This window comes from Phalaenopsis equestris, unplaced genomic scaffold, assembly GCF_001263595.1.
Source record: "Phalaenopsis equestris unplaced genomic scaffold, ASM126359v1 Scaffold000223, whole genome shotgun sequence".
NCBI lineage: Eukaryota > Viridiplantae > Streptophyta > Magnoliopsida > Asparagales > Orchidaceae > Phalaenopsis > Phalaenopsis equestris.
The window spans coordinates 2096578-2111711 of record NW_018164665.1 but is presented as its reverse complement, the minus strand read 5'-3'; the positions used below and the strand labels follow the sequence as shown (position 1 = coordinate 2111711).

The 15134-nt window shown below is 33.8% G+C and overlaps 1 protein-coding gene across 1 annotated transcript in view; it reads right to left on the bottom strand.

Moving 5' to 3' along the window:
- Positions 1-1453: 1453 nt before the first annotated feature.
- LOC110023214 (E3 ubiquitin-protein ligase listerin) overlaps positions 1454-15134 on the bottom strand; it is a 92520-nt gene continuing 78839 nt past the window's right edge. The window contains exons 11-16 of the mRNA XM_020722520.1: positions 13556-14357; positions 10153-10858; positions 8687-9750; positions 8142-8597; positions 4674-4904; positions 1454-1950 (exon numbers count right to left, since the gene is read on the bottom strand). Of these exons, the coding sequence (XP_020578179.1) occupies positions 1723-1950; positions 4674-4904; positions 8142-8597; positions 8687-9750; positions 10153-10858; positions 13556-14357 (3487 nt within the window). The 3' untranslated portion in view covers positions 1454-1722. The remainder of the gene's footprint in view (positions 1951-4673; positions 4905-8141; positions 8598-8686; positions 9751-10152; positions 10859-13555; positions 14358-15134) is intronic.

Below are 15134 nucleotides of genomic sequence, written 5' to 3'. Positions count from 1 at the left end.
GAGGTTCCAATTGGACACCAGAAGGTTTTAAAAATGGTTTAACAGTTCATTCTATGCATGATTTGGCTTGGATTGGTCAATGTTAGTGCAATGCTTCGAGAGTCGTCCCGGCTGGTGAAAATTTCTTGACATTGTATCACACCAAAAAATTATTTCTTTTATTCATAACATATTGATATTAAAAATATATACATGAAATAATGCATTTCTCTTTTAAAAAATTTATAATTGTGATCTTTCTGATGTTATGTATGTAAATATAAAAGTTTAGGTGTTATATATATATATAAGAATTATGCAATATATAAGTAAATGTCCCTTTTTGTCAAGGTCTACTTACAAATCATATAATTCTTATCTATTTGCATAGTTAATCATTTTTCCTATGCTTGAAAGATGTATTTTTAAAAAAAGGTTAATAAAAGTCATTTTCTTAATATAATAAGCAAGACCTAAATGTTATAAATATAAACAAAAAATTATATGCATACCACTAAACATCTATAAACTCACACATCTATAAACTTCAAACTTCTACATATATGTCACCTTCCTTATGCATGAAAAGACATCTCATTTTACAATAGTAATATGTTTTCATGTGATATAATAAGTTTGGGTGACATTAATGTAAAAAGTAAAGTTTACATGAGTGAAAGTTTAAGTGCTAGATATATAAATATATAAGAATTGAGGGATTTGTATGTAAATGGCCTCTTTTTATTTTTTGAATTAAAAACAAGACCTTTAATATTCTAAACTTAGGACTTCATAAATATATGACAACATATGAATAGTAAATGAAGTAAAGGTAAAATCTATAATATATCAAAACACATGGCAATGTGTTTGACTCATTAAATGAAGATTTCCCGAACATATTGATGTTTACCTCATTAACTAGCACATGTTTGAAGCATTCATTAAACGAGTCGAGCACACATAAATTTTTTAAGCTTAGATTATAAACAAGTTAAATATAAAAAATAATTTGTTTGATTGTGTTCATATGACCATCTTGTTGGTTGGCATCTACAGTATAAGAACCCTCTGATCGGGGGTTCGAATCCCCTCTGACACAGTTTGACCTTAAGAAAGTGACACACAAATTGTTAGGCACATTAAGTGTGGCTGGAGGCTCATATAATAACCTTTGACCGTTCCTTTTTAAATAATAATAATAAAAAAAGATAAAAAAATAATCATACCGTTATTATTGATTACTTAAAACTCATATCAAAGATGCATCCCATGAACCACTCTATAAAAATTGGAAGATTTGCAAACATACCACTTAATTCCAACATATTTTACATATATATCATCTCACCTTTACATAAAAAAAGTATATTTCACCTTTCAAAAGTCAATACATCGATATTTTCGATATGATATGAGAGATTTGAATGATACAAATGTAAAAAAGTAAACCTCATATACTGGATATGTAAATACATAGAAAACGGGCCGTATGTAGGTGAACACCCCCATAAAAATTTCAGAAAAATTCATCAATCTTAATCAGTATTACAGAAACATATAGTTCACATTATCAAAAGCTTCTGTTAAGATCTATATACAAATATCCAAGGAAGAAAAATAGGGGAAAAAAAAAAAAAACATGTTCCGACTCAAAATCCGTAGATCTGCTTTGAGATCGATGTATGGCACTCATCTCGAAGCACATCAAACGTTCTTGAGACCATTTTGATGGGGATGGGTTCAAAATGGAGTTTGGCACAGGGGGCAGGTTGATTTGTGAGAGGTAGAGAACCATTTGTAGAGGCAGGCAGAATGGAACTTGTGTTTGCAGGTCTTGCAAGCCAGGCGAGGAAGGCTGTGGTTGGTGGTGTGTATGATACTGTAACAGATGGGGCACTCCTCAACTCCATCAAATTCCTTGTCAAAATTGCTCTTCCATATGCGGATGGCCTCGGCAATTGCACCATTCTGCACAATCAAAACAGAGCTTCAGGCCCTAACTATGTCTTAACCAAGAGCTAAGAGAGAGAGAGAGAGAGAGAGAGAGAGAGAGAGAGGTGCTAAAATGATCGCTTAACTATTTGGAGGGGGTCATTTGAGTCCCAAAGTATATACACGTTAATTTAGTCCTCACGTTTTTTTAATACGGGTAGGAATGGTTGCGAAGGAGGGCGATTACAGGTTCCATTAAAAGAATATTGGGGACTAATTTGATAATTTTATAGACTTTGGAACTAAAATGAAGCCATATAAGTATTTAGAGGTTTAGTCTGAGATTTTACTCTATATGTATGAATGTATCGACATGTGTAGTTATATATTGGAAGATTTACATGCATTCCACTAAATTTTAATGTATTTGCAAGCCAAACACCTAAACTTCAATTTTTACATATCTGCCAACTTACCAAAGCATGAAAGGGTGAATTTCACGCATTAAAAGTTAAAATAGAGATATTTTTTTTGTGATATGAAAGATTTGGGCGGTATAAATGCAAAACAATTTAGGTGTTTGATATGTAAATATGTAGGAATTGGGTGGAATGTATGTAAATGCACATTACATATTATAGTAAAATCAATAAAATAAAATAAGTTTGTAGCTTTGGAAATAAATTATGTAGAAGCATCCATGTAATGCTTAAAGAAAACCTAGGTGATCATGCTAGAAACTATGTAGAACACACTATAGTCTCCTTTCTCCAAATTAGTAACCTCAATTTCATTTTCCTAAATCATTACCCTTTCCATAAAAGTAAAAGTAGGGTTGCAATGAAGTAAAGCTGACTCAAAAACAAGTTTTGGCTCGGCTAGGTATACGGTTAGTGGTGAACTTGAAAAGCTAATAAACCAAGCTTCAGCCAACCCCAAATTGACTAATTAGCTTGTAACCCGACCCATTTTAAAAAAAAAATACTAATATAAAATGTATTTAAAATATATGAAAATTTAAGATTTTAAGCATAAATTATTTAAAATATTTAAAAATTATATTTTGTTTTCTTATGCCAAGTAATTTCACATTAATTCTTCCGTAATTACTCATTTTTTTTGTCAATTCATTACAGCAGTTGCTTGAATCAAAATCATTCACTATTTTTCATAATTAAATAATTTACCGCCTAAGAATATTTAAAAATTATAATTTTCTTTATTATATTATGCGATTTCTTATTATTACTCCCTTAATTATTCACTCTTCTTGTCATTTTATTACAACAATCACTAAGTAAAAAAATCACACTCCCACCTAAAAGTATTTAAAATTTCTATTTTTCTTTCTTATATTATGTAATTTCTTATTATTTCTCTCCCAATTGCTCATTCTTTATTTTTGTCATTTTATTGCAATAATTGTTTTAATCAGAATCATTCACTCTTTTTCATAATAGAGAAGTCATCCCGTGAGCCGATTAAACTTACATCGATTAATTAATCAAGCTCAAGTTCAAACTAAGAGAAACTCAATCTCGGCTCAGCTCAACATGATTACACCGCAGTACCCTATATAACTCTTTTCTTTTGTGTTACTACATTGGGAAGAAGTCATAAGCCCTACATAATAGAATTCCTTCTTTGCTATTAAGTACTCTCGCATCATATAGAGTCGGCCAGATTAAACTTCACATTGTCTCACAAAGGTGAAAGCTAATCCATCAACGAAAAAGGTGGAAATGTGGATTATAAATCTCAATTATGATTGTCATAAAAATCAAAATCAAAGTTTAAGTAGGTCATATTTGATCAAACTATGAAAATTCGAAAGTTGTTATATGCGCAGTTGTTTTATTGTTCTATATACTGTGTGGTGATGTGTCTATGTTAGGTTAATCCTTCACTCTCTTTGGTGCTCTCAAAGGGAGTTTTTGAGCCTTCTACTGCAGTGTATTTACATATATACCACACAACTCTTATGTATTTACAAATCTAATACCCAAACTCTGATATTTACACACATAACATCTTGGTGTAATTAACCTATACATGAAAATGTGTATTGGTGATGGCGTTATTGTTGATGTTAAAGATAGTATGCTTGTAAATATTAATGTTTATATAAATACATAATAATTATATAAATACATAATAATTGTGGTATGTACGCTCTAAAAAATAATAAAAAAATAAAAATGAAATGACAAATACTGCTAATAGCTACGCACTGAAGAAAATGTACCATCATGTGCAATAATAAGCAGGATTATCCAATATTGAGCTTGTAGACGTTATAATTACTTAATCGGATATCAACTTGAAATTTAGTTTTATAATGAATCAAAGCAAGGGAACCTAACCTTGTGGAACTTCTCATCACAGGAATGATCATTATAAAAAGAAAAAATTCAATGCAAGCAATAATGCAAAGAGCCATGAAATGCACCCAACAGCAATAGCAAAACAAATGAAATTATGAAAAGTGGAAACATAGTTTAAAAAAGAAGATTTACATTCATACCACACAATTCCAATATATTTACATATCAAACACCCAAACTTCAATTTTACATATATGCCACCTTATCTATGCATGGAAGGTGTATTTCCCTTTTTAAAAGTTAAAATAGTGGTACTTTTGATGTGATAAAAATTTTTTGGATGGTATAAATGTAAAAAAGCAAAGCTTAGTTGTTAGATATGTAAATACATACGAATTAGGTTGTAAGTGAATGTCCCAAAAAATCAGAATATACCTGATTGCGTACAAATGCAGTCAATGATAACAGCCATTTCCTTTGCTTTACTTCACTTATTCCCAAACTTCTCGTACACTCAACGTCCACAGGCTTCAACGGGTAACAAGTAGGAAGCCGTATCACCAGATCCATTCCGGTCTCCTCTTTTTTATATGTAGCAACTATCTCATAAGATGATTTATTTACATTTAGGGAGAAGTTTTCGTCGGCTAGAACAGTTTCCTTAACCTGCTCGATCGTAAAGTTCTTAGTCAGAAGACTGCTATTTGATATATATATATATATACATATATATCGGGAAATTTACATAGCACACAATTTCTTATGCATTTACATATCTCACACCAACATTTTTATATTTACATACCTAGAACTTTGGCGTTTTATACCTATGCATGAAAAGATGCATTTTACTTTTAAGAAGTGATAATAGTGTTATTGCTAATGTGATAACAAAGATTTGAGTGATATGTGTGTGAGTATGAAAGTTTAAGTGTGAGATACGTGAGTGCACAAAAATTGTGTGCTATGTCTGTAAATGGCTCTTTTTTATAGAAGCACAACCATGGGTTTGGAAGGCTGATAGAAAAGTGTTAAAATTAAAATGGTACTCTTTGCACAGGGCCATTTTAGATTCAGTCTCCGAAATTGTCAATTTAGTCATCACTCTTTTAATGCAGGCTAAACTTGTCCCCTTATTTCAGCTCATATTGAAAGCGTGGTGGACTAATTTGACATTTTTATAGACTCTGATACTAAAATAACCCCATGTAAATAGTCAAAGGATTATTTTTGAACTTTACTAGGAAGGCTGATTATACTTCTCTGGATCAAGAGTATTGAAGTAAAATAAATATTTAGATTAATTTCCACACATCATCATAAGAGGTATAAAGATCAATCTAAGTAGAATGAAATTATACCAACACAGACCACGATGTCCATTAAAAAGCATGAATGCACAAATGACATAAGCGGATTGAAACTTACTTCTGGTGGTGTCTAATTATTTAATATGATCATGATATCTACCATTCATAGAATAAAACAGTGTGGCAAAAAAATAATTGACAGAAACACGATTTTCTTCTTGCTCTATCATTTCCAATGAAGTGGGCCAGAAACCCAATGCAGTTAGCTTTAATTCGAAGTCACAAATCAAAATAGTATCATCTATATACACGATCAAAATCACATGTTTTCTTTAGGAGAGCGTTTGATTAAGATAATCTAATCAGTTGGTACTAAATTTGCACATTATTTTGAACAGATTTGAAGAGCCAAGCCAAGCAAAAAAAGATTATTTTAAACTATATAAGACTTTTATAATTTTGCATCATGAATTAAATAAGCATTCAAGGCACACGCCTTGAACTGCACCAAACCATGAGGTGCCAAAAAACCATCACTTAATGGTTTATGCGGGGCTTAGCATTTTTTGATTGAGGCATAAGCCTCAATGTCTAATTTTTTGAGGCATTCAACATCAAATTATTAAATAATAAAATTATTAACCTTTTTAGGATGATATTATGGTATATTTAATATGATTTATAATATGTTTGAGCTAAATTTTTTTAGGATAAATTTTGTGTGTGTGTGTGTGTGTGTGGTGGGGGGGAGGGGTTTGTTGAGAAAGAGCTTTGAGAAAAGTCTCTAGAAGGGAACAATGCAAGAGAGGGATGCAGGGTTGGCGGGCACTATAAGCAATTACGATTGTTCAATGATTGTGTGCATGTCGAAGTTAAATAAGCGAAGTTTTTCCCAAAAAAAAAAATCTTGCAGACATTTTACTTATTTTCTTATAATTATTTATTATTTCTCTATGATAAATTTTATTTGTATTTTTATTTTGGTTTTTTTAGTTTTCTATAAATATTATTTTTTTTAAGAAGAGAAAGAACTAAGATAATCTATTGATGATATATGAAAAATTAATAAATTATTTCTAATTTTGAGTTTTTTTAGGCTAAAGAGTTAAGTTTTGCCTGGTTAAGGAAAAATGTCTCAACTCCCCAATTTAGTTTCTAACTTCTATTTATTGGTTTGCATGTCTTATTTTGTTTCTCTAATTTTTAAGTTTAGTGGAATCTTCATGTATACTTTGTGGGAGAGGAAAATCTTGATAGCCACTACAATACCATTGCATGTACCCCACATTTACAAGAAGTTGAGCTTCAAATTTATTAACACCAGAATCTACTTTATAATTGATTATAAAGATCCATTTACATCCAACCAATTGTTTTTCTAGATGAAAGTTCAAAAACTTCACAGACCTTTTATTTGTAAGTCCTGGATTTCCTCTATTGCAACTTTCTTTCACTTGATGGTTCTGAAATCTTATATCAACATAAATAAAAAAACACAAAATCTAAGTGAAAGCCATCCTAAATCATGAAATCATATATTGTTATTTAATGCATGACCTCACCCCTTTTTTTAAGTCAATATAGATTGATATCATAATTTATAAATTTATTCCCATCAATTTGTACTCCATTGATTCTTAAACTTTCATTTTCCTCCTAGAATGAATACAAAGCTCTTAATGCATAGGTTGGTAGTATTGATAAGGCGGTGAGGGAGTTTGCGGTTCTTGTGAGGTTTATGTAGATTGGATGAGTTGATAAGATGCTGAAGGATTTCATGGTTCTAGCGAGGCTTTAGTAAGAATGAGAAATGTGTTTTATCAATACAAGTGATGGAGAAGATGACAGATGATCAACTAAACTTCAACCCTAAAATTGGTGTCCTTGAAGTTCCTCTCATTGAATTTTGAGTTTGGAGTAATAAGTTTATTTTTATGGAAGGTGAGATTCCTAGAATTGTAAGTTTTTCTTCGTGAGGGAGAACATATGTACGCATTTTGATTTGGAGGGTATCTAATAAAGATAGCTCAAAAGAATTAGGGTCCAACTTTCGTTAGTGCTGAGAATGAACGTGTTAAATACTAAACACTCAAATAATTTTGAGGAAGAAAATAAATGCATTGGCCTTATGAAAAGATTAGAGAAGAGTTGGGCATGATTTTCAAATACTCTTAAAGACATTATATTAATGAAATATGTTGCTATTAGTATAAGTTCTCTCCAAAAATACTTGATAATATTTGTGGAGAATATTAGTAAATTAGCCACCTTATTTTAATAATTTTTCAGAACAAGTTTCTATTGAGAAAATAGTTAGCTATATTTAATTTGTTGTCCATATGGTTAAATAACTCCTCAACGAGGGCTACTAAATTGACACTTTTATAGACTTTAGGACTAAAATAACCCCCTTGAAGAGTCGGGGGATCATTTTGACACTTTTCTCATATAGACAATGACTCTGGGCAAAAGTGAGTCACTTTCATGATATTTATGGAAATTACAAAATTCTATCTTATGGGGTGGTCAAAAAAAGAATGAAAAACCGCAATTGGATGCGGTAAATCCATCAAAATTGACAACAAGCACATACCTGAGATAATTCATCTGAAAGAAGAGGAGGACTGCACCAAACCTTTGTGAAGAACTCAATAGCAGATGACAAAGAACGGTCACGCAAGCTAGTGAACCAATCACGCACATAAGAAGGTAGGAGCCGGACCATCATTCCGTAAATTGCACCAGCAAGTGAAGCCATACCTTTAGTTTCGACAGGCCAAAGTGACTCCATAATTAACAAAAGAAACCCTGTACTTATAGCATTCATGGCAGAATTTGCAGCCAGTAATGCAACACCAGAAAGCTCTGTCGCCTTCTTCTTTACGCCAGTTCCAACTCCCTTCAAGGGAATATGTTGGAATAAACAGTCTAATATTGCTGAACTAACATAATCTTGTATAAATTGAACTAATCTTTCTCTTGTTGTGGAAGAAGATGGCAATGAATGTAAGTGAGCGAGCATTAAAGCCCACGAGAGAAAAACATTTATCTGAAATAGAAAATTATAGAAAATTACTGCAGGAAAACTAATAAGAGAGCCATAGTATACATAATCAGAATGTGGAACCTTCTTCTCACCCTATCATGGCCTGTCAATGCCATTTCTGAAAGTTCAGTTGGCTTCAGAATGAAGCAAGAGATTTCTTCCCTTAAACACAGGGTTTGTTCTGCAATTCTATCCATAGTGTTGAAAAAATATGGCTCCTGACTGGCTATGCCATTGCTTTCAAGAAATGTTTCTTTCAAAATTGACAGGTGAATAATGGGCTTGGTTGATAAAAAATTAAAAGCAGCACGTCGCATAGAAGAGATAGGTATGGAAGAAAAAAGAATGGCGTACAAAGAGCTTATCGGCCCTTTGCTAAGGCCCCAACGTTCCATTGATTCCACTGCTTTACTTCGAGCATTTTCTGGCGTATTTATAGCAGATGATGCAATTAAAGACCAAAATAGTGAATAATCTACCCTACTTAATGCTATTATTGACGAAGCCTCTTCGCTACACGACTTTGCAATAGCCTCAACAACACCGGTTGTGAAAAATAAACGGAGAACATTTTGCAAAATTTGGTCTTTAACCTGGAGCCAGTTTCCATGTTTTATAGATTGCAAATCTTCAAGACTATCAGCTTTTTGGCGTTCAAGGACATCCGATAAAAGAGAGAATGTTACTAAAGAAGTAGAAGAAAGACTCGCTGATAAAGGATCGAATTGCTGCACAACTTGTTTGAGTTTTTTTAAAATGAATTCTGTATCATAAGGGGTGTTACTTGTAAAATCATCATCGACATTCTCCGCCAATTCCTCTAGCAACAAAACTGATGGTTCTAACCATTTGAGCAATTTAGTGATCACAAAACTCCAATCCTCCTCCACAAGCTCGTCCCAGCAATAAGCGACTATAATGGCTGTTAGCTTTGCGATGATCATCTCCGCCTTCATCGGAATAGCAAAAGTCGAAGTAGATGATGAAGGCACAGCAGAAACAGTAGCAGCACTCCGTTGCTTTCGGAACAAACTTAGCAATATTTTTTTCTCCATTTCACTGATATTTCTCAGAACCTCCACTTTCAGTTCCCCCATTCCTTCTCGTGAACTTAAAGGAAAGCAAGCCAAGACAGCTTGAATCCATGCTAAAGCTTCTATATAAAACAAAAAAACTTTCATTAAATTACACCCCCAAACCATCTATATCCCCAGCCTTTTTCGCACACAAAAAAAAAAAAAAAAAAAAAAAAACCCCCCTAAGTTTGGAAGAAAATTAAGTTTGGAAGAACATTTATGATAGAAAATGAGAAAAGTGTCAAAACATTTTTCCGACTCTTTGTAGGAGTCATTTTAGTCCCAGAGTCTATAAAATTATCAATTCAGTCTTGGACTCTTTTAATGCGAGGTGAAATAGTCTCCATGAGGAGCTATTTCAGTCCCAATTTAAAAATTTTAGGACCAATTGACATTTCATAGGCTAGGAGACTAAAATGGACCACGTAAATAGTCAGAGAACTATTTTGATACTTTACTAGAAGGAAAATTAAATGAATTACCATTACTTCCAGTTTCCAACGAATGCAAAGGCGGAAATGCAGCAGCAATTTCAAGCCAATTTATGATATTATCATACAGTTCAACAGATTCAAAAGGAACAAAGGAAGCATCTTCTGTGGATTCATCAAATTCTGTCCTTTGAAATACCAAAGATCGAACGATAAAACTCAGCACATAAGGAAGAATCCTTAGACAATCTCTATTTACAGAGCCATTTAAAAAAAGTTTATCAAGAACATGTTTAATGAAATCATCAGTCTCAAGCCTGCCCCATATATTATCCTTAACAATAAAGTTATGCAGCAGAAAAATGAGAGCGCGTAAAAAGGGGTCTTCAATATTCTCAACAGCATCATCTGAAGTGATCCAAGAGCAGAAAACAATCCAAGGATTATGGGTACCATGGATGAGAGCTCCATCGAACAGGATCTTGACCAAAGAAGAAATTATCGTGACTTTATTCGTAGGATTTTCATCATTTGTGTGTTTGGATAAAAATGCGATTAATGAACTCAAGGCATTCCCCTCTTTCCAATTCCATGTACAAAGAAATTCGACAGCAAGCCATGCCCGAGAGTAAGGATGTAGAGAATTTGGAGCACTATCAGCTGGAATTTCTTCAGTACAACCAACAATCACTTTTTGCACGCCAAGATTTGATATAAGCTTGTCAGCCAAAGCAAGAAAGTTGCCATGGCTTAGTTCCTGCTTCAGCAAGTTCCAAAATCCAATTAGAACTGTTTTTTCTAAATCGTAGTAGTTCCCAAAACAAAAAATGATTTATATAATTCAAATAAGTAAAATATTTTTGTTGATAATGAATTATAGGATATTCTTCTTTATAGTTGTCACTGTGAAAGCATATGTAGAAAAGTTTAATCTTATCCCAAAAGCTGCTTCTACTTGAATATGTTCATGGAATTCAACTTCGCCGGTTCAATTAATTCTCGCAATTAGGCATGGATCTCGGTTGTTGGGATTTTGGCAGAAAATGGAATTCGAAAATATTCCTTCATACTATTTCTCTAATCATATTTTTTGGCATAAATTCTCTAAATATTTCAGGTAACAACCTGCGCTGCGACTTCCTAAATTTCGGTCACAGACTTTACATTTAATGCTCAAGTTGCACTTGTTTGGTGGAAGACCTTCCATCATGTAATTATACTTGTTCTAAAAGTCTTCAGCTAGAAACATTAATTGATATTCCTGCTCCAACTAGCCTCTAGGTTTTAATCCCATCATCAGTTGTTGATATTATTATTGAAATACTCTGCAAGTACTTGAAATGCCAAATCTTCATTCATTTTGGGAGCAGAATGACGCTCCTTTACAATTGCATTATTCTAATACTTACCGGAGATTCAAAACCTTGACTCCCTGATAGATAGAAGATTTCACATTCCTAGAACTAAAAGGTGTAGAAATCAGAAGAAGATTAATCAAAACTCACAAATATTCACTTCGGTTCAAGCTAGACGATTCAAATAATTGTAACTCATATTATCATGTTGTATTTTTCTTTTTACAATAGCATTTTTGTTACATGCCGTGTTGTACTCTATTCTTTATCTAGTTTATAAAATTTTGCATGTGAGAAATGAAAAATCAAGTGGCAGAAAGCTAGAGTTTGTATTTACATAAGTTGAATAGATGTATCTAAAAAGTTTATTTGCAATTTTGGCATGCTAAATTAGTGTTAAATGAAAAATAGTTCTCGCTTCATCAACTGCTACTTCTTGTGGCTGCATACATGATTTACAAACTGTTAAAAAAAATCACTGCAACCCAATCATGTTGGTCGAACATTTAGAAGGAAAATAAAATTTGAGGGCAAATATTAACAATGAATTTTAATTTTCATTTGAAATTAGATAAAAAAATTGGTTGAGCATGCAAAAAACCAAATCTTGAGGAGAGGGTATTTAACAAAAAATTAAAATTCCTTTCCAAAATACAGCATAGCAATACCGACAAGGACAAACAGTGACCAAAAAAAAAGTTACTAGCAGAGAATGAGGGACATTCAGAAATGTCATATTTATCCTAATGAAGTAGCTTTTCAACTTTGCTACCACTAAAATTATTTTCAATACTTCAAAAATACAGAAGTATGTATAACTTAAAACGTATGGAAATTCACAAAAAACAGACCTTGTGAAATCAAAGATTATAATATGCTTCAAAACCTAATATCAGAAAATGCATAAAAACTAACGAAACTTAGGAGGATTTACATACATGCCACTCAATTCCTGTGTATTTATATATCTAACACCTAAACTTCAATTTTCACATATAGGTCATGATACTGGAGGAGGAAGCCCGAGCCACAAATGAAACACAAATATTATTGCTGAATTTCAAAGATTACAATAAGACTCGTCAAAACAGGAAATAAACGACCAATAAACGCAAAAGACACCCTAAGATGAGGATGAGAGGGGGTGGCGCCGGCAGAACAGCAGGTGATGTGGCTGGCGGGGTACTTGCGGCAGCAATAGGGGTAGATAGGGAGGATTGAGGCTGGCAGGTGTGGGAATTCCAACAAGTGTAGGGCCTGTGGAGGGGCTGGCAGTAGTGGCTATGTAGTTGGGAGGGGGGTTATGGGATTGGCTCTGTAGAGGAAAAGGGGTTACGGGAATGGCTGGGTAGTGGAGAGGGGATTACGGGCTGGCCTGTACGGGATGACTGGGTAGTGGAGAGCAGGCTGTAGGCTGGCTGGGGAGCTTACCTGAACGGCGGCAGTCGGCTGCAGGAAACCAACCGGTTGGGTTATGCGGCTGGGAGTGCTGACTGGAGGATGGAGATACGGGAGGGGAGAGAACTTGGTAGTGGCTGGGGCTGAGTGGAGGGAATAGGTGGTAGGGGGAAGGGTTGGAGAAGTAAGGGAAGAAAATCACCACCGGGGAGAGGGATACAGCAAAAGCACCATCTTTTCCGTCGGATGCAGCTCTCAAGGGGAAAACAGAATTCCGACGGCTGTCCTCACAAACTCAAATCAGATGATACAACATAAGCTGAAACCCTAAGAACAAAAAATACATATAAATAGAAAAGTGATTGGGGGGGGATGAAAACAGGAAGGGGAGAAAATTTTCACCAAATGAAAAGAGGGAGGGAGGGGCCCAGCTCAGCCCCCTCTCTCAATTGAACCGGTTCAGGCCAAATCAGTTCAGCTTTTGGAGGAAAACTCCCGTGTCATACCACCTTACCTATGTATGAAAAGTGTATTTCACTTCTTAAAATTTAAAATAGTGGTATTTTCTAAGTGATAAGAAAAAAGATTTGGTGGTATAAATGTAAAAATTAAAGTTTAGATGTTAGATCTGTAAATGCATAGAAATTAGGTGATCTCTATGTAAATGCCGCGAGAAATCAAGAGTTGCAATTGATTCATACATTGATTTCATCACTTGCTCTCATACACCGAAGAGTAGCAGTTCTACGACCATCTTCTAAAAGAGGTGTGACCCACAATGGCCATGACTCAGCCTCATATAACAACAGATCCAACATGCATTGGAATTGATTATACTCTTGGCAAGTAATTTCCAGCAGATCTATAGCCCATGAAGAGCACAACGAAGAAATTACATCAGAACTGAGTTTACCTGTTTCAGAAACACAAGACCTGATGGTCTGAATTAATATATTTCGCAACTCAGATGAGTCGCACAGGCTAACAATACTCGAGAAACGAGTACGAAGCGAATCGTGAAATGAATATATTTGTTTTTTTAGAGCCAACTTGGCATCAATCTTCTCTGTTAAATGATGGTCTGTATTGGTTTGGGAATCTCGTAATATTTGAATTCCTTCTGTTCTATGATAATTCTCAGAATGATCTTTATCATCAGTAAGTGATGAAATACTACATTCCCAGTCAATAATAAATAAGGCTGCCAAAATGGAAGAAATCAAAGCGCCGTTTTCATCCAGTATTTTCATGCAAAAGAAGCTACCTTCGAGAACCTGAAAAGCAAATTGCACAATTTCCACATTCTCGAAGGACTTCTGTGAAACGGTTAAATCCAGAGAGGCCAAAGATAAAAGGGAAGAGCATGAGTGTCTGGCCCAGTTAAAAGAAGATTTATTAAGATAAAGAACCAGTATTTTTAAGATCTCCTGAAATATTGTTGTTACTGCTGCACGGGAAAGAAAGCATATCTTATCATCTTCACCTGAGCCTCCAAGTATTACTCTACAATAAGGTTCAGTAAACTAATCAGAAAAATCAGAAGCAGCATAATTTATCTGAATGCAATAAAAACAAAGGAAATTTACATACATACCACAGAATTCTTATGTATTTACATATCTAATACCTAAAGTTTGATATTTACATGTAAAAATTTAGTGTTATAAACCTACGCATGAAAAGGGGTACTTCACTTTTGAAAAGTTAGTAATAGTAACATTTTTCATGTGATGTTAATGATTTGAGTGATATGCATGCAAATATCAAAGTATAGTTGTTAGATATGTAACTATACAAGAATTACATGGCAAGCATGAAAATGCCCCTGAAAATAAAAAAGTTAACATCAATAGAAGGATTTCATATGATGATCAAATTTGATATATAAACTAGGAAAAAAGATTAACCAACAGAACTCATGCCAATGTTCTTGTCTAATAGTTATCAGCTGTGATATATATATATATATATATATTTTTTTTTTTTTTTTGAAAGCCAAAAGACTAATATATTAAAAAGAAATAAGGATCATATAGATTGTGTGGAAGAGTCCAAGCATGGCACCCTTCCCCCACGATAAACACCACATACAAATGATTCATATATATTATATATAATATTTATGACGTCGTCTTCTTCCACGCTTGGCTCTGCTAGGGTTTCGCCTCATGGCGAACCCTAGCAACTGTTGCGACGATTTATCACATCTGATCCTTTCCTCTCCTCGCTGCGTCTTCTCCGGCGTCGTCTTCGTCTTCGCCGTTTTGGAAAGTCTATTTC